A 20,603-nucleotide genomic window follows, 5' to 3' on the forward strand; every position below is an offset into this window, starting at 1 on the left:
ATTTGAGAATTACTGTATTCTTTGCGTGGTGTCATATTTTCTTGGGTTTTCATATTTCTAGTATCTCTGTTGAGCGGTTGGTTCTTCTCTTACTCTGTAGTGGACTTAGAGGAGAGAGATGTCCTCTTCTTCTTCTGGTCTCTGCTGGTGTCATTCCTTGTGTTAATGCAGTTAAGTGTCTGGCAGTCCACCTGCATGGTGGCCATGGCTACTGCTATGGTGTTAAGCTGCTTTTTTGGCAGTCATGGCTGTGGCAGTGGCTGTAGTGGGCCACTCACACCGAAGTGGTGTTTTCCGTGTGCTTCTTGTCTGCTTCCAGGCAGGGAATGCTGCTCTCAGCTCCTGCCTAGGACCCCGAATGTGCTGTGTTTCTTGCCGGTGTCCAGGCAGAGTGTGTGGCCCTCAGCTCCTTCCTAGGACTCCAGGCATGCTCTTTTTTTGCTTGCTTTCAGGCAGAGATTTTGGCCCTTGACTCCTGCCTAGTATCTTGGGCATGCTCTCGGAACAGTGGCTTATTTAAAGAAGCCCAACAAGTTTATGATTCTGTCAGTGGCAACATGGCCATTTTTGGTTCCCCTCCTGAGTGTCATTTGTATCTGTTAAATGAACTCATATTTGGATTTTTGACCTGTTGATGCCTGAGTGTTTCTGCTGGATTTTCAGTCATTTTCCATAGCATACTGACAAGTTAGAGAATAAGATTTACAGCAGAGTATGACTCATTTTTTGAATCTTCCCCCTCCCTTCCTGATCTGACCGTTCGTTCTTCCTATGTAAGGAGAGGTATTGTGTATTATTCCTGGTGTGTACCACACTTGTCCAACCCTAGTAGGGATTAAAAAAACAACAGCATTGCTGGAATTATAGGATGGTAAATATAAAGCAGTATCTTTACCATGAGGCAGAGGGTAGGCCTGTGTTACTGGTGGGAGAGAGGGGATAAGCATATTAAATAGGCACCATCCTTGGGCTGTCTTCTGCTAATTGTGTCATAGTGTTTCTTTCTGCCTCCTCTAATGTATTTTCATTTTAGTTCAACAAGTTGTCTTTAAAATTATGGAAAAGCACAAGTACTAATGGTCAGCAGCTCTTCTCCCTCCCTCCCTTGACTCCAGTTGTATTTTTGCTTTGAGGCATTGTGGTCTGTACACCCTCTTAACTCTGTGGCCTGTGGTAACTGCATGCCACATGTTATAGATACAGCCACAAGGTTTGATGATTGTACTAACTCTTCTCTGTAGATAATGGGGGGGGGGGCAAGAGAAAATAACTCCAGTCACTCTCTAATAAATAGATTTGAAGTTAATAAAGATTAAGGTGAGTTTACAAAACAACTCCGGGTATATCATTCTCTGAAAACCCTAGGGTCTGCTGCCTTCTACTCTAAGACCTTGGTTCCCAAGAGGAGGAGTCCACCAGTAATTCCCAGCCAGGTGACTGAACCACCCACTCTGAGCACTCTTGTCCTTAATCTTGGGAATCAAGGGATGAGAGTGAGACTCAGTAGGGAAGCATGTGACTTGCTGTTCTTCCACTCTAGAATGACAGTGGGTGCTCATCTCATCCATGCCTGGTACCCTCCCTCTATTTAAATCTCTCTGTCCTCCCCTCTGTTATCTCCCCTCCTAATAACAATAACAAAAGTGCTTGAATTTAGAGGCTGATCCAAAGTCCACCTCATCCCACTACCTCCTTCCTTCCCAAGCACCTATGGTGGAGTAGGCTCTATCAGTTGGATAAAGGAGTGAACCCTGTTAAAGAATGAGCAGATTCAGAAGAAGACTGAGGAAACATGTTGTTGGTTGAATGCCATCCCCACACCATTCTCAAGTGGTGGAAAAGCCTTGAGAAGATGACAGACAGAACAAAAGCTCTGCCTTGAGGAAAATATTACCTCAGAAACAGAAGCATTTTTTAAACATAGAATGTAATAAAATCATAAATTTATTAACGTAAGAGCTCAAACTTAATAGGAGACAATAAAATGGGAAATATGGAATTAAGGGAATAAAATGAGAACAAAACAACATAAACTAATAAATTAGGGGTTTTTTCCTCTCATTTTTTCTAATAAATAAATTTGAAACTGTAAGGAACTTAATGGTTTGAAAATTGAATTATTGACATAATGGAAAGCTTTAGAAAACTTTAGAGAAAGCAAAAGGGATAAACCCAAAGAGATGAAGGCAATTTAATTCATCATAAGGATGGTCCAGGATAAAGGTAATTGATGTCCCTAAAGTAAAGAACCTTATTCCAAAGAAAAAATTCACCAGAAAATATATTTGAAGATATAAGAAACGTTTTCTGAAATAAATTAAGATGCCAGAAGGCAAAGGAGCTTGCAGCATTTTGAAGTGAAGAATTGGTGTATTAGCACCAGTCAAGTGTTAAGATTCAAATAGAAAACTAAGAGTAAACTACTATGCAAACAGAATGTAAATATTGTACCTTCACAATTGAGAAATACGTCAGTCTATATCTAAAGGTGAAACACATAGTTCATAAAAATCTGTTTAATATACGTCTCCATTTTTCCAAATCTTAAATCCACGTGGATTTTTTGAAAATAATATCTCTTACAAAGAAATGTGGATCTTAAGTTTAGGAATTCCTTTATTTTCACTTCAGCTTCATTTTCTTTTAAATGCAATGTTAAATTTTTATTCTTTTTGTTTAAAACATGTATATTATTTCTGGATATTTCAGCTGTAGGTCAAATTTTTGCATTTTCCTTTGGAGTGTAAAGCATTGTTTAAGAAAAAAAAAAACTATCTATAAATTAAAGCTTACTTTCAAAAGTATATGAAATATAGCAAAATAAGCATATCTAGCCCAGCCAAAGCTCTGGTTAAATAGGTCCTGGATGGGGCCTGGTATGGGTTGGTTTTTTTTGTTGTCTCTGGTGTTATCAGCCTCTGCTAGTTGCTCCTCCAAAGGATTTCTCATCTCTATTTTTAAATTTATTTTAATAGCCCTGGGCTTTCACTTTTATGGCAGTTCAGCTCCCAGGTTTTGGAAAGTGGGTGGGGAAACTACTTACCCTGGATATGGATTATGGTTTTTCATTTTGCCCACTTGCCTGGTGCAGTTGATGAGAGACATAAAGCACATCACTGACTTTATTACGTTCATCTGGAAGAGGAAAAACCGTGGAGAAACATCATGTCATAAATGAGTGGATTGAAGAATAGAAAAGATTTGCTCAACATCATTTTATAGAGGTTAACAGTACTGATACTTTTTCCCTGTTATTCTTTAGTTCAAATATTTTAGTCATGAGACACCTCCCTCCACTTTTTTTGTCCTTCTTATTATGGTGGGTAAATGTATCTTTAGCAGAATAGTATGGGGTTTTTTTGTTTGTTTTTTTCCCCATTAAACTAATATGTGAGAGCACAAAAGCTGATGTCACAAGGTGACTACAATAATTTTTATTTTATGTAAATTTTTATCAATAAGTGCAAACAGTGTATATATTTTGATATAAGATGAATTTCAAATATGTGCATTGTAACAGCTATTTAAAAATAGTGGGGAATTAAAGTGCTTTTCTACAGATAAGTAATGTAAGGTTGAACAATTTTTGTTTGTATGCCCAAGGATACAACAAATGGAAACCAAACTAAACTGTAGCAAGTGATTATTGCTCAAACATGTAATAGTTGACAGAGATTGTTGGTGGTTAATGCTACTTAAATGCTGATTTTCCAACAATACTAGAAATGAAGGCGTTTCCTTTCTTCTATCCTGCAATAAATTTTACCTATCTGACTGTCTGCCTGCTTACCTTCCTATCATTAATGACAAAAATCATCACCATTGAATATTTTGTTCAGTTAAAATTGTGATTTTTTTTTTTCACCAAGGGCCATTATGATGACTTTTTAATTTGTTGGTGAGAAACCACAAATAAGTGGATTATTTTACTTTCATGATTTTCTGTTCGTTGATATAATTGCTATATTAGCAATAAATACTTATTGGTTCTACCAACCAATATATCATGGTCATCTCAAGTATGTCTGCTCTAAAACTGATTATATAGTAGCCCCCTTTTCTCATAAGAATATCAGTATCACATATTAGAAACTTGCTGAAATGTTTGCTTTAGAAGATCCTTAATGTGATTGCAGTCAAGTACCCAGCATTAAAAGGTTGAAATTTCCCCTCTGCTGGCCAGCTTTCTCAGACAGTTAATAGATAGAGTCCTCCGCTATGAGAGTGAAAGGAGGAAGATAATTCAGTTTTGAAAATCTGGTGCTGGGATGATGGTTCCTTAAGAAAGGAACATCATGTTCTAGAAATGCACACTAAGGTCTTTGCATGAGTGTTTCAATAGATTTTGATTAGCAACATCCTTAAAATTACGAGTGTTAGAATGCAGTTTTATTAAAAATAGGCTTTCCTTAAGCTGCCTTCTTCAACTGTCATATCACCCTCATGGTAGTAATCTTAATTTTAAAAAAATTATCGTTGATGTACATACAATTTGACCAATTGGTTTTCTTTCTTTTCCTTTTTTTTTTTTTTTTTAAAAAACAACACAGAAATCTTAGAAGCTGGTGTTAAAGGAACTTCAGAATCCCTTAAAGGTGTGAAACGAAAAAAGATTGTAGCTGAGAATCACCTGAAAAAAATACCAAAATCCCCACTGAGAAATCCTCTTCAGGCAAAACATAAACAAATTACAGAAGATTCATCTTTTGCTGTTCCTCAGAGTGCTTTGGAGTCTCACAAGAAACAGAATTATATTCCTGTAAAAAATGGGAAGCAGTTTACCAAACAAAATGGAGAAACATCTGGGATAATTGGTGAACCCTCAAAATCTGAAGAATCTGTTTCCCGAAAGAAGTCCTCATTTCCTCCTCACCCTCCATCTGAACTGCGTAGGTGGAGATCGGAAGGCTCTGACCCCACCAAGTTCGGTGTTCTTGATGGGAAATGTGACTCGGATACTTTGTCAAGTAAAACCAGGACTGACAATAGTGAATGTATCTCTTCTCACTGTAGTACTACTTCCCCCCCATACACAAATACCGCATTTGATGTCTTACTGAAAGCAATGGAGCCAGAACTGAGCACTTTGTCACAAAAGGGCTCATCGTGTGCAATTAAGACAGAGAAACTGAGACCAAATAAAACTGTACGATCCCCTCCTAAATTAAAACACAGCTCAATGGATGCCACAAATCTGACGTCACAAGAGTCCGTTGCTGAATCACAGTCTTCTCTTTGTACCTCATACACAGTACATGTATCTGCCACTCAGAAGAATGAGCAATTGGCAGTTCAGCCAGTTTCTCATTTGTATAATCAACAGGAACACTTTGTTTCCACATCTAACCAACATAATCAGCAGCTTCCAGGGTGTTCAGCTTTCACAGGATCACTGACAACTCTGCAAAATCAAGAGAACGCCAAACTTGAACACGTTTATAATCTAGCAGTGACGTCATCTGTAGGTCTGACTTCACCTTCCAGTAGAACTCAGGTTCCTCCTCAAAATCAGCAAATGGATTGTGCTTCACCTTTGTCAGTAAGCCCAGCCAGTTCTGCACAGTCACCCCCCACGCCAATTTATAACTCAACTCATGTTGCCTCTGTGGTTAATCAGAGTGTAGAGCAAATGTGCAATCTTCTTCTGAAAGATCAGAAGCCAAAAAAACAAGGAAAATATATTTGTGAGTATTGCAATAGAGCATGTGCAAAGCCTAGTGTGCTTTTAAAGCACATCCGCTCCCACACTGGAGAGCGACCCTATCCCTGTGTGACTTGCGGATTTTCATTTAAGACTAAAAGTAATCTGTATAAGCACAAAAAATCCCACGCACATACTATCAAACTGGGTCTTGTCTTGCAGCCAGACGCTGGTGGTTTGTTCTTGTCCCACGAGTCCCCCAAAGCACTTAGCATCCATTCGGATGTAGAAGACAGCGGGGAGAGTGAGGAAGAGGGCACCACCGAGGAAAGACAGAGTGACCTGGGTGCCGTGGAACTGCATCCTATGCAAACGATGACAAGGATATTAAGTTCTGAAGCTTTACCAAAATCAAGTTCCATTCCAGGCAATCCAGAGCATGTGGTAGGTGACTTATCACTACAGGACAAATCTTCAGAATCACAAGCTGGGACAGAGCTACCAAAAGTTGTGGTCCACCCTATCAGTGTCTCCCCCTTAAGAATGGACAGTCCAAAGGTTGTTGATTCCAGGCCTGAACTTTCTGATGCACAGAAACAGAAGGACCTTCAGGTAGCAAATATACTCTCACATTCAGCCAGTGTGTCCCCGCCAGAGACTCAGGAGAAGTCCCATCAGAAAGGGGACACAATTCAGCTAGAAGGCAAGCAAGACTCTCATGTAGGAACAGTACATGCCCAACTCCAAAGGCAGCAGGCTACCGATTACTCCCAAGAGCAGCAAGGAAAACTACTTTTGAGTCCTCGGAGTTTAGGAAGTACAGATTCTGGTTACTTTTCACGTTCTGAAAGTGCCGATCAAGCAGTGAGTCCACCAACTCCCTTTGCCAGAACATTACCCCCCACGGAGCAAGACTCAACTAAGAATAATGGGTCCTGTGCACCCCCCACGAATACGCCAGCATCCTCTGCTGTACCAGTGGGGGAAAAGGCACTGCTGTCCCTGGGTCAGATGCGCCCACCCTTGGCAACAAAAACACTCGAGGAACGGATATCGAAGCTCATCTCAGACAATGAAGCCTTGGTGGATGATAAGCAACTGGACAGTGTAAAGCCACGGAGAACCTCTCTCTCAAGACGAGGAAGTATCGATTCCCCCAAATCATACATATTTAAAGATTCTTTCCAGTTTGACTTAAAACCAGTGGGACGGAGAACAAGTTCAAGCTCGGATATACCAAAGTCCCCTTTCACCCCCACTGAGAAATCAAAACAAGTGTTTCTTCTGTCAGTACCTTCCCTTGACTGTCTGCCTATTACAAGAAGTAATTCCATGCCTACCACAGGTTATTCAGCAGTACCTGCAAATGTAATACCTCCCTCTCATCCACTGAGAGGAAGCCAGTCATTTGATGACAAAATTGGCGCTTTATATGATGATGTCTTTGTGTCAGGACCCAACACCTCTGTGCCCCAGAGTGCACATCCCCGTACGCTTGTCAGACAAGCAGCAATAGAAGACTCTTCAACAAATGAAAATCATGTTCTAGGGACTGGGCAGTCCTCGGACGAAAGCTACCAAGGATCCCATGCCACTGGCGAAGCTTTATCAGCCAGGAGCAAGGCCACGGCCCAAGGCTCACATTTAGAAAAGAAGAAGTCCCATCAAGGGCGAGGGACAATGTTTGAGTGTGAAACCTGTAGAAACAGGTACAGGAAACTGGAAAATTTTGAAAACCATAAGAAATTTTACTGTTCAGAGTTACATGGCCCCAAAACAAGGGTAGCTCTGAGAGAACCTGAACACAGCCCTGTGCCTAGTGGTACGCAACCTCAGATTCTGCACTACAGAGTCACCAGTGCCACTGGTGTCTGGGAACAGACACCTCAGATAAGAAAAAGGAGGAAAATGAAAAGCGTGGGAGACGACGACGAACTTCAGCAAAGTGAAAGTGGAATTTCTCCAAAAAGCTCTGAAGTCCTTCAATTTCAGAATACTCTGGGCTCTTCTCCCAGTTTGTCTAAACATAATGTTGCCATAACAAGTGACCAACAGCATAGACATATACAGTTGCAAAACTCCCAAATTCAGCTATTTGCCAGGGGCCCTGAACAGACTGGGGATCCAAAGCTGTCTACCATCATGGAGCAACAGATAAGTTCAGCTGCCCAGGATAAGACAGAGGTAAAGAGACACGGGACTGGAATCTCAGTCATCCAGCATACCAACTCACTGAGCAGACCCAATTCATTTGACAAACTTGAGCCTTTTGAAATGGGTTCCCCAGTTTCCTTCCAGGAGCTAAGTAGAACAGGGAAGCTCAGGTCTCTGAAAATAATAGGAATCTCCCAAGAGGAAAGTCACCCTACTCAGGATATGTCTCATCCCCACCAGCCTGCACTGTCAGATGCTCTTAGAGGAGAACTTCAGGAAAGCTCAAGAAATATTTCAACTGAACGACATGTGTTAGGACAGCCCTTAAGACTTGTCCGGCAGCCCAACATCCAAGTCCCAGAAATTCTTGTCACAGAAGAGCCAGATCGGGACTTGGAAGCCCAGGGCCACGATCAAGAAAAATCAGAGAAGTTCAGTTGGCCTCAGCGTAGTGAGACTTTGTCAAAATTGCCAACAGAGAAACTTCCACCCAAAAAGAAAAGGCTCCGTCTGGCTGAGATAGAGCATTCCTCAACTGAATCCAGCTTTGATTCCACTCTCTCCAGGAGTCTGAGCAGAGATAGCAGTTTATCACACACTTCAAGTTTCTCGGCCTCGTTAGACGTAGAGGACATTTCTAAAATGGAGGCTTCCCCCAAAATCAATTTTCTAAATAAAGCTGAGTTTCTTGTGCTTCCAGCTGGCTCAAATACACTGAGTGTTCCTGGAAGTCACCGGGAAATGAGGCGTGCTGCATCAGAGCAGATTAATTGCATGCAGACATCGATGGAGGTCTCTGATTTCAGAAGTAAGTCATTTGACTGTGGAGGTATAACCCCAACCCAGACGCCACCACTGGTTGAACTGCAGCCTCCCACCTCCCCTTCTGGCATGGGGGTCACCGGGCATGTGCCTCTTTTAGAGAGAAGGAGAGGCCCATTGATACGGCAGATATCTTTAAACATAGCTCCAGATAGTCATCTGTCTCCTGTAAACCCATCATCTTTCCAAAATGTTGCTCTTCCCAGTGTGAACGCCTTGCCATTTCAGGGGCCTCAGCTCACTGATCCATCTTTAGCTGAATTTCCTGCAAATTCCTTACACTCCAAGACTCAAGTTAAGGATCTCCAGGCAGAATCGTCAAATTCTAGCTCTACTAACATCTTTCCTGTTCAGCAGCTTTTTGGTATCAGTTTGTTAAATCAAATCCATGCAGCTGTTAGCCATCAGAATGCACAGCAGTCTCTGCAAGTGTCTACACAGTCTGGCAAACCAGATGCAACTTCCACTTCATGTGTGTCTTCTGAAAGTGAGTATCGCTTTGCTCCCAAGTACCAACTTCAGTGTCAAGTTTTCACTTCAAGCCAGTCTTGCTCTTCCAATCCTGTACGTCCATTGGCAAGTCAAGATCTTTCAGATGCAGTTGGAGCAGATCATTGCACAACCTCAGTAGCATTACCAGTCAAATCAGTAGATACCATGTCCAATTTGTGTCCTCTGCCCCTGATGGAGCTCACGTCACTTGGCAGTCAGGTGCAGAAGGTGCCAACATCATTTATGCTGCCTACATGTCTGCAGGGTAATGTTCCCACTTACTGTTTTGCCACAGTCACATCTCTGCCACAAATCCTGGTGACCCAAGATCTAGCCAGTAAGCCAGTTTGCCAGGCTAATCATACTATAGTGCCAATCAGCGAAGAACAGAATTCCATGCCAAAATTACAGAAAGATCACCAGAATGCTTTGCCAAACCCAGAGAAAGAACTTGTGTGTGAAAATGTTTTTTCAGAGATAGGCCAAAATTCTTCTCTATCAGAATCCTCACCCATAACTCAGAAAATGTCTGTTGGTAGACTGTGTCCCCAATCAGAATCTTCAGCTTCAAGTAAAAGGATGCTTTCCCCAGCAAATAGTTTAGACATTGCCATGGAAAAGCACCAGAAGCGGGCTAAAGATGAAAACGGAGCTGTGTGTGCAACAGATATTAGACCAGTAGAACAATTGAGTTCAGGAGCTACTGAAGTTAATAAACAAAAGAAACCTGTTTTAGTGAGGCAGGTTTGTACTACAGAGCCCCTAGAAGGTGTGATACTGGAACAGGATGTTTTTTCTCAACCTGAAATTAATAGTGAGGCTGTTAATTTGACAGATGTTTTACCTGCTGATAATTCCTCATCTGAACACTCTAAGTTTGTAGTTATAGAACCTTTAAATGAATTGCAAGGATTTGAAAACATCAAGACATCAGCATCATCGTTAATTCTTCCAGTTCAAAATTCACCTGTCCCTTCAGAAAATACTCTCATTTCTCCTTTGAAATGTGTAGACAATAACCAAGAAGGGAAGTCTCCAGGGGTTAAAAATCAAGGTGACAAAGTGAGCATCCAAGAACAAAGTCAGCTACCAACCACTGTCTCATTGTTCAGCGCTGGAGACACACAGCAGCTGTCCTTCCCCAGCCTTAAGACTGCTACTAGCTTTACATGGTGTTATCTGTCAAGACTGAAGTCACTGCATTTACCGCAGAATGACCCGAAAACTTCAGCATATACTGATTGGACAGTAAGCTCCAGTAATCCAAATCCACTTGGTTTACCTACAAAAGTTGCTCTTTCTCTGTTTAATTCTAAACAGAAGACTGGAAAATCACTATATTGTCAAGCAATAACCACCCATTCCAAATCAGATGTACTGGTCTATTCAAGCAAGTGGAAAAGCAACTTAAACAAGGTACGTAAGATATAATTTATCTTCAAATATGGTTTCTGTAAATTAGTTTTAACATGTCTTGATGCCTTTAAGTATTTTAGTTGGAAATATTTTAATTTTGAATGACAAATTGTGCTTTATATGTATAGTTATTTGAAAGACAGGATGATATATTTACCCTGGGAGTTACACTGATAAGGGTTGCCTGGAGTTATATCAGCTTGAAACATTTTGGGGAATAACTTACCTTGAGCACCATTTTTTTTTTTTTTTAAATCACTCAGCTGACTAAGTCTTTACTTAATGGCACAGATAATCATGGTTTTACTTTGATTTTTCTCTTACATTAAGGTTTTGTTTTTCTTGTTGAGTGAGAGGAGATTATGGTAATGCTTTGTTCTTGCTAATGCAGGGAAACAGAGGTGTGGCTAATAGAAGGTTGGTATATTCCATTTGAAATATAAGCAGAGAGCCATTCACACATTTCTTGCACATGCTAACCACTCTGCCCTCACCATGCCCATCCCAGCTCTCTTCCAGTGTAGCTCTGAGAATCAACAGTACTAAACAGAAGATCCACAAAATAATTCGTGTGCTTGATAAGTTGATTTGGTCAAGATTTAGAGAGTAAGTTAAGGGTGTGAAACTATAATTTTGGGTAGTTACTGGAATCTCATTGGAATTGTTGGCTTTATAAAATGAGAAAAATCATTTAAGCGATTAAGAGTAAATAGATAAGAGTATCCCATTAGACTCTGGACATTCAGAATTATAGGTTAAGCCTTTGACTTCTATAGGTTCACAAGCATATAGTAAAAGTTCATAAACGTTTACATTCCTATCAATAAGAAAATATTGCAGTATCAGTGTTATAGTAGAAGTATATACAATTTTAAAAGAAGGAGGTCTCTAATGTTGCCAGCAGGTGGAGGACATACAGATATAGGAAAGATACTCCAATGGTGGTGATACTTTATTTAGCTGGGTCTTAAAAAAAGAAAGAAAAAAAAAGCAGGGATTTTTTTTTAGGCAAACGAATAAAAATTTTAATGATACACTAAATGACATAGAAATAAGAACAAACTTTTTTCACTTAAAGAACTACAAGGAGTAGTTCTTTTTACTACAAGGAGTAGTAGTTCATGCTAGATATGAACTAGCATGGCTACATTTTGTAAGTTTGCAACAGTAACATACTTTGAAGTTGGAAATGTAGGTAAAAACTAAAGGGTATACATGGTGGTGTGGGACCATTGTTACTTTCAGTGAAGGGAAGTGCATTCAAGTTATTTGTGGATTTTTTTTTTTTAAATACTCAAGATTCTAAATTTACTAAATCGGAATATTGGAGATGAAACCTAAACATGAGAATTTAAACAGAGCTTCATGTATATTCCTGAACTGCCTCTGAAAAGTGACTGTCCTTAAGTACCAAATGCCTTGGAAAAAATGTCTGAAAATGCATATCTAGTTTTAAATCTCAAGAGAGAGCTCTGTGTGTAGAGTGGGGTCTCTTCAGTGCATAGGTGTAATGAATGAGATTGCTCAGGGAGATCACTACTGTTTAAAGGGTTGAGTAGATAAAGTCCACACAGGAAACTGAAAGAGATTGTCCATAGAGGCAAGAGGAGAACCAAGAGAAAGTGGTATCACACAAAACATGGAAAAAGATATTTCAAGGAGGATTGTTAAAGTAGAGAGGTCAAATAAAGATGAAAGCAAATAGGAGTATCTAGCTTGGGCAGTTCTGATATTACTGGAGACTTGAGTCTGTGAGCAAGTGCCTGTGGAGGATTGTGTACTGGGTTAACTTATCCACAACCCAAATGTTAATGCATTTATGAATCAAAACAGAAAAGAATGGATAGATGTTGATGCTTTGTTAGAAACAAGGCATCAGCAACGTAGGAGGATACTTCAAAAAGTTCATGGACAAATAGAATTTAAAGAAAATACAAATCTTTCCATGAACTTTTGAAGACCCCTTGTATAATGCTACATAGTAGTCAAGCATATAAAGGCTAAGGAAATGAGAATGATTTTGGCATTTACTTCATTGACAACTTAGGCGAGCAAAAGATAAAGGGGAATTTAATATTGAAAAGAACAGAAGGAAGTGGATTACTGTTAAAGGATAAAGTCGATGAAAGTGAATGTGCTTATGTTCTGAACAGTGGGGAAGCCTTATCTGTTTGCCAAGAAAAGAGGAGATGGTTGCATTTTTACTCTCTAGCGGTCAATGTCAGTACCTCTTCACACTACCTTTCCAGGAATATGGGCCAGCAGCTTTTCTTTACTCCTGCCTTTGTAAGGACAGAAGCTTCCCGGGGTACTTTTCTGAGGCTGCACGGACCCTTCCTCCACGATGCACACACTCTGATCACTTGCTATTATGAAGTCATGTCAGTTTGATGGCTGTGTATGTGGCAATGTAATTTTTTAAGGGAGGTTTGCATAAAAGAAGCCCTTGGTCAGAAAAGTTGTGCCTTGTGTTGGATTCAGCCAGAACACTGGAGTTTGAGCGTTTGCTGGTAACCCTTGACCTTGGACACTTAACCCTGAGAGCATCATCCTCACTGGGCCTTGTAATCCACCTGTGTTGCCTGCCGCACAAGGACATGTGAGAATGAAATGGCGTAGTGAGTGAGAAAGTGCACTGTTAATGGTGCAGTTGTATAAAATCTCATGTAAAATCATAAGGTGGAGTTATTAGATTGTTCCTGTAGGAAAACCACACATCATTTACCGTTTTGATGCTCACTTCCTTTCTCCAGAGATTTAATTATGACCTGGATCTCACGGAAAGCAGTATGCAAGGAACTAGTGAGCAGATATAGAGAGGAACCATAATCATGGCTTAAAATAATGGGGGGAAGAGGTAAAGCGGGGCTTCTGCTCTCTAGTGCAGTTGAAGGAGAATTAGTGGTGTTTCTCGGGGATATACCAAAAGGGGTAACTGGCTCTTTTTCATCTCCAAAGAATGAATTCTTTAAGAATTATATTTAAACTGTAGTATGAGTGGTTGGTTAAATATAAGAAAGAATATTTATTCTGCTAAAAAAAAAAGTTCCTGTTAAACTCATGAAATACCAAGATGGGAAGTAGTAAAGCCCATATTTGGGGGTGTCAATAGACAGTGGTGGGATTTTAAAATAGTATAAGATTTACCAGTTTGCTGTGGTTTAGACAGATTAATAAGGGAGGAAATAAAGCAAATGAGCTTTTAACCTGTTATTTCTTTAAAATGCATTTTATTAAGTTAACTCTATTCTCTGTACTCTGCCATGTTTTAATTTCCAGTGAAACGTTAGCATGTTTGTGTTTTCAGTTTTATTAAATTAGTTTCTCTTTTTTTTTTTCCTTTCAGAGAGCATTAGGTAATCAAAAGTCCACAGTAGTTGAATTCAGCAATAAAGATGCCTCTGAAATTAACAGTGAGCAAGATAAAGAAAATTCCTTAATCAAAAGTGAACCGAGAAGAATTAAAATATTTGATGGAGGGCAAGTACAAATTTTACTTCTTAAATGTACATTTAAACCTACTTTTTAAATGTACATTTGCTTTCATGTGAGTGAAAACTTATCAGTGCCAATTTTATATAAATGTTGCAAGGTTTCTCAGCTTATCCGTAGAATCTTTGTGACAGAATATGTTAGTATTATGTTAAGTAATTTCATTTCGATGGCGAAAATGATGACTATTTAGGAAACACTGTAGGGCCTAGAAAGCAGCTAAGAACTAAATTTTCAGAGTGAACCCTGGGTTTCACATTGATTTACGATAAGGAATAACTTGATAAATCTACTCTGAAAGAAATGAATTCATTGCCTGTTTGAGGTTTTTGTGTATTTTGTTATGAAAAAAACAAAGTATAAAAGCTATTTTTAGTTACAGTGAAGCTCAGAAATATTTCAGTACTTACAATTGTTATGATTGAATTAAGCGATGAAGAAAACTTAAACCAGTGACTTAGAAACAGGAACGTATTTTGGGTAATCTTGGATAATAATATTGGATACGTTTGTTTGATTAGAATTAGCTATTAGAATACTTAGTGTTAATGTGAAAAGCTAAAATACTGTTACTAACATGTGCATAAAATTTTTATTAATTGATTATAAAAGTTGTGCCTTGTTTTATTCTTAAGTTGAATTTTAATCATCAGTATTGTCTCAAAGACATAGTGTCCAATCTCCCTGTTCATTTTTTTTCTTTAAATTAGATATAAATCAAATGAAGAGTATGTATATGTCCGAGGCAGGGGAAGAGGAAAGTACATTTGTGAAGAATGTGGAATACGTTGTAAGAAACCTAGTATGTTAAAGAAACACATACGAACCCATACAGATGTCCGCCCCTACCACTGCACTTACTGTAACTTCTCCTTTAAGACTAAAGGTATGAGATGCACGTTGCTTCAAGGTCATTTATATATATGCATTTAGGTAGTAGAGCTAAGAGCCGACTTTGCATATACTTTGGCCAAGGATACAGTAGCTTAAATAGACGAATATGAATTACATCGTGTTGACATTATAGTCTTATTTCTTTGTATGTTTTTAGACCCCTTGGGAAAAAGTTTTTAATTATACACTTTAAAAATATATATAATAAAAATAACATTTTAAAAAGGAGCAACTGCCCTGTTTTTATTTTACTCCCCAAATTACAGTTGTATAACATGATGACTAATACATTTTTGAAAATACTTACTTTGGGACTGAAGAAAAAAAAGAAACTTTCATGATCACAAGCAAATTCATTTGGGTGCTAAAAGACTAAAGAAAGATTTAATAATTAGAATAAACTTTTATAATGATTACACTCATGTTTTGTTATCTAATTTTATCCATACATAGACATTTTTATGATTTTTTTTTACCCAAATATTGTTGAATTTCATCTTCAAAAATTTTCTGAAGTTTCTACTATTTAATGTTTATAAAGAGATCTCAGAACTTAGCCATTAAAATTATATTTAGCACCCTTTCAGTTTTGTATATGTTTTTATTTAAATTATAAGCCTTTATTATAGTTTAAGTAATTTTACCCTGTACAAGTTTCCTGTTACACATAATGGGTACACTCCTAAAAAATGCTAGCTTTTTCCATTAGGCTTCTTGTTCATGAGTCATTATATAACAGTTAGTTACTTGACATTTTAATTTCATATACCACCCTTTAAAAAATAGTATCTCTCTTCAGCAAAGCAAGGTAATCTTGAAAATATCTGTCTGAAAGAGTGCTATCTGTAAAGAAAAAAAAATTTAATCAATTTTTTTATAGAAACTATTTTTATCCCTTTTGAGTTAACATTTGCTTTTTTCTAATTATATTGCTTGTTTTTGCCGTTTTTGTTTTAAAAATTGATCAACTCTTTAGCAAAATGTATTACATTTTTTGGCTAGTATTGGCATTTGAAGAGAGTTATAACATATAACAACTAAATAGCTTCAAATTAGCTCTCTTCAAATGCCAGTAGTCTCTGAAACAAGAATGATAGAAAAACCAAATGTTCTTCAGATGACTGAATATTTCCAAAAAGTTTCAAGAAGTCAGAGTGGTTGGGAGGAATAGTCATTCTGAGTTCTTTGGTTATGATGTAGAACCTCCTTCTGGAGGTGGAGGGTGAGTTTCAGGATGATTTTTCTGGTCTTGAGTGAGGATTCTGACAGGATAAAGTGCTTTGGTCTTTTAACTCAATTTATTGCTTTTTCACTGGTTTTGATCCAGTGATTAAGAAACATGTATTAATTTCCAATATGAGACCAGGAGCATATTTAAAACGCTAATATTACCAATAAAAGTTTTCCAAGTACAGAATGGTGTTACCAAATACAAGAAGATTAAGGAATAATATGAAATGGGTATTTCTCAATAAAAGAAAGAAGAGGAATCAGGGTATTTTTAAAAATTATGTTCATGAAATAAAGGCAAGAAAGGAAGGACAACCTAGATGTGGAAAACCAAATGAAACTACAGAGATTTCTTGGCAAGGAAAAATATAATGAGTCACCAAGTATTAATCTTAGTGAAATAACTCAAAACAGCATCATGTGAAATTTTAGATGAATGTTTTTTAAATGATAGACAGAGTATAACCACCCCTGAAGAGCGAGCATTATCTGTTAGCAGTGTTCATATCTTACATTTCTCTAATATGCTGCATATATGAATTTGCTTCAATTTTTTTGTTTTGTCAGATAGTCATGTGGAATTACATGATAAGGATTTATTTGAAGGAGGCTATCCTAGCTAAGGAGACTGGTGAAGAAAATATTAAATATTCAGTATTTCCCTATTCTTGGCATGACAGTTCTCATTTTTTATTGTGAACCTCCTTTCAGAAGTCTGCGTTTTACGGACCTACATAAAACAGATTCCATAGCACATTTTAAAGGCAGATAAATAATAGTAGACCTATTTTTTGATTAGGCTGTAGATTTTGCCCTACTCTGATTTACTTTGTTATCCTAGCCAATCTAACTCAACTTCTTATTGAGTGTGTGTGGTTGTTAACAGAAGGAAAAAATGATATGATGGCCTGCTGTGTAAATATGGTGTGCAAAGATAGCAAAACACTACAGAGAGTGATCTGTAGTACTAGAAATTGATGCTTTTTGATAGTGATACTTAAGAATCTGTATTTCATCATTTGTCCTCTGAGTTTATTCTGTGAATACATTTCAGAATAATTTTAATTGATTTATTTTCATGATTCTGCTTTAAAGGTCTGTCAGCAGAAAATACACAGCTTGCATCTCTGCAAGATTTAGTCCCATTTATATCACTGAAAGCTAGACTATATGTAGCCATAGGAAGCCAGAAACAAAACCTCTCATCTTTTCCAGAGGATTTAGATAACTATTTACTAAATCTATTGGGAAATTTATTTATTAAATTAATACACAAAGTTTGTAACATTGCTAGGGATATTTTCATTTAAATATGCATTTTTGCATACTTAAAATGCAAATTTTTGCTTATTTTAAATTATTTTGGAAGTTGGTTAATAAGTAATAGCTTAAGTTATGAGAAAATATGCTTATTCAAAACTTACATTCCCAAGTTTGCCTAGTTACAGCCAAATGTTAACTTTTTAGAAAGCTACTAGCCTAGTAGGCTGTCTATCTAGAGAACAAAAACTTTTTGAAAGAGAACTATTAGAGGACCTTATGATTTTGGTTTGTAACATTTTTATTATATTGAAAGCATTTTGACTTATAGGTGGAAATTTCAGCCACTTTAAGATGGCTAAACCATTTTTATAATTTTTTAATGTGAAGACTTTGAAGCTCTTGTAGAAAGTAGAGATTAGTATAATGAATACCAATGTGCCTATGATCTTTTAATAATTAACATTTTGCCGTATTTGCTTCGCATTTCACTAAGTACATGTAACATAAATATAAGACATAGCCAAATCATTTAACCCAGGTGTTACCTCCAGAATCACAGAAGTCAGGGTATGATGGATGTTACCCATCATCTGGTCCGGGCAACCTCTTACGCTTGAACTCCTTAAGCAGTAAGCCCCAGGATGCTGTGCAGTTGGCTCAGACAAGAATGTACTGACTTGTGCAGGAATCGGCTCATATGGGTGTGACCAATTTTACAGGTTTAGCGCATTTATCTAGCAATTGAAGCTTTATAAATATAGCAATTTTGCATGTACTTCAGCTATTGGAAGCCCAAAATTTGGACCAATGACAAATGTTTTTAGCTCTTCTAAAGGCTTATTTTCAAATAGTAGTTTGCTCCTGCCCTCCAAACTCAGTATTTAGGGTTTTTTCTTTTTTCTTTTTCCCCAAAAGAGATGATTTGCCTTTGTCAGCAGTGTTTTTGTGTGTGGCATTATCCACTCAAGATGCCTAGTATCCTTGGAAGAATCTAAACTGTCTCCCCTGTGTTTATGATCACCTGGGGCAAGTGTGCCAGGTGGGTCCCAGTAAACCTGGTAATACTTGAACAGCTGCCAGTGAAACACACTGTTAGAGATACTGTTATGAGACTTTTAGTCAATATGTGAAGGGAAATTAATGTAGGAAATTCTTTCTCCTGTTCTAAACACACAGAAATATGGTTTATAATATTTCATTGATCAGAATAGTTTTCATAGTTGAGCTCAAAACTTAAAAAGGTAAATTCCCAGGTACCGGAAGTAAAGAAACTCAGATCTAGCACAGTGAGCAGATACAAAAAAATTAAAAAGTCCGTAGGGGGATCAAAATCAGTTATAGGCCCACAGTTTTAATGCCTTTCCTGAGATGGAGTCTGAGGCCCATGAAATAATCCTGGCTCTCATATCCAGTGACTTTAGACCGTGTAGCACATAAGCTATCTGCTTAAAAGCAGAACCCTGTACCTATGCCATGCCAAAACAAAACAAAACAGATTGGTCCAGAATCAGTGGTCTGAAACCAATGGAACTGTTAGGGTCCCAAGCAGAAGCAGTTGGAAAACGGCCTTACAGAGATGTTTCTACAACCCAGGTACTCAGGACTCCATGGAATACAATCTTGCTGAAGATAGCTAACTTACAATTAAAACAAAAAATCCTGCAAGGAAACAAACTTCTATGAGGGGTAGAGCCCCAGCCACAACTAGTGGAAAATTCATACTCTAGGAATTATAGTACAGTCTGAAAGGGACTTTAAATTAAATGTGTATTAAATGTCCTAAGAAATAAATGAAGAGTAGAGAATGGAAACCATAAGGCAAAAGTATATGCAATCAAAGTAGAGGAGGCAGATTTGAAAAAGAGAAATTATTACTAAAAAATAACAAGGTTATTACGACATATAGATACCAATATTTTCTTTTGTCCAAGTGCTGGTCATTGGAATTGTATAACCACAGTCTGTACTTTTGCTTGAAATAGGAATGGAATTTGCCAGTGTTGACAAATGCAATAGCAAAATGATACTACGTAAGCTTAGTAAACATTCTTTTCCCTTAAGGAAATCTGACAAAACACATGAAGTCCAAGGCACATAGCAAGAAATGTGTGGATTTAGGCGTCTCAGTAGGTTTAATAGATGAACAAGATACAGAAGAATCAGGTAAGGCTTTATACCATATATTTTTCATAAATGCTATTTACAATGTACTATTTTTTTTTTTTGCATTCATACTCTTCTTTCCCCTCCCACTGATACTGCTTACTTCCTATCTTCATTACGTCTTATTTATGCTATGCGATAAATTCCTAATCAGTTGTCCCATCTCTAGTAGTCTTCCTTCTTATCCATCTACCCCACTGATGTTAAATTAATCTTCCCAAAGCATGTGTCTGATCATCCTACTCCTCTGCTCAAAATTTTTCATCGGCTCCCATCTGCCTACCAAATAAAGTGTGGCCACTTAACCTTGATCAAAATCCCCTGCAGTCTGCTGCCTGTCTCCTCCTCCACCCTTCTCATTCCTCTTTTTCACCTACCCTCGTGCTTGAATTTCCTGCTTATGTGACATTGACCTGGCTGTCTGCCTTTACAACTCCCCCCCCTTAAACTCTGCCCTCACTCCCCAACCAGCATCGCTGCCAGTCTGCACTGGTCTAAATCTCTCTTTCCTTTAAGATCTACTCAAATCCACTGCTATCACAAAGCCTTCTCTGATTTCCCTTCCCACACCTCTTGCGGGCAACAATTTTTCTCTTCTCTGCACTCCTGTAGTATCTTAGAGTTTCCTCTCTGAAAGTGTTTCAGCCCTCTCTACCTGACTGTGTGGTTATTTACATGCCTGCCTTCACTCGCACTGAGATTCTTCAGCACATCGTGAGCAGAATCAGTGGCTGCGGGAAGTTTGCTTCACCCACAGCACTTAGTGCAGGGCCTGGTGCACAGCAGCTGCTCCCTAAATGTTTCTGGAATAAAACATCTGTTTGCTTCTCCAAAACATTTATTTTGAAAACGTTAACTGGTTGTATTTTTTTAAAACAGTATTAACAAATATAAGTATTTACCTCTGATCAGTTTTGAGGGAAAATAAACCTGTTCATCTGTTCTGACTAATCCAAGAATAGATATATCTTTTTGTAAAATTTATGCCCTAAATCAGACATTTACCTTCTTGCTGTATTTTTCTTAATATGTATTA

The 20,603-nt window shown here is 38.0% G+C and overlaps 1 protein-coding gene across 1 annotated transcript in view; it reads left to right on the forward strand.

The window, feature by feature from the left end:
- HIVEP1 (HIVEP zinc finger 1) overlaps window positions 1-20,603 on the forward strand; it is a 146,581-nt gene that overhangs the window by 104,892 nt on the left and 21,086 nt on the right. The window contains exons 4-7 of the mRNA XM_063097892.1: window positions 4,551-10,525; window positions 13,872-14,005; window positions 14,728-14,903; window positions 19,466-19,567. Coding sequence (XP_062953962.1) covers window positions 4,551-10,525; window positions 13,872-14,005; window positions 14,728-14,903; window positions 19,466-19,567 — 6,387 coding nt within the window. The remainder of the gene's footprint in view (window positions 1-4,550; window positions 10,526-13,871; window positions 14,006-14,727; window positions 14,904-19,465; window positions 19,568-20,603) is intronic.

The sequence above is a fragment of the Cynocephalus volans genome, chromosome 5 (assembly GCF_027409185.1).
Source record: "Cynocephalus volans isolate mCynVol1 chromosome 5, mCynVol1.pri, whole genome shotgun sequence".
NCBI classification, from domain to species: Eukaryota; Metazoa; Chordata; class Mammalia; order Dermoptera; family Cynocephalidae; genus Cynocephalus; species Cynocephalus volans.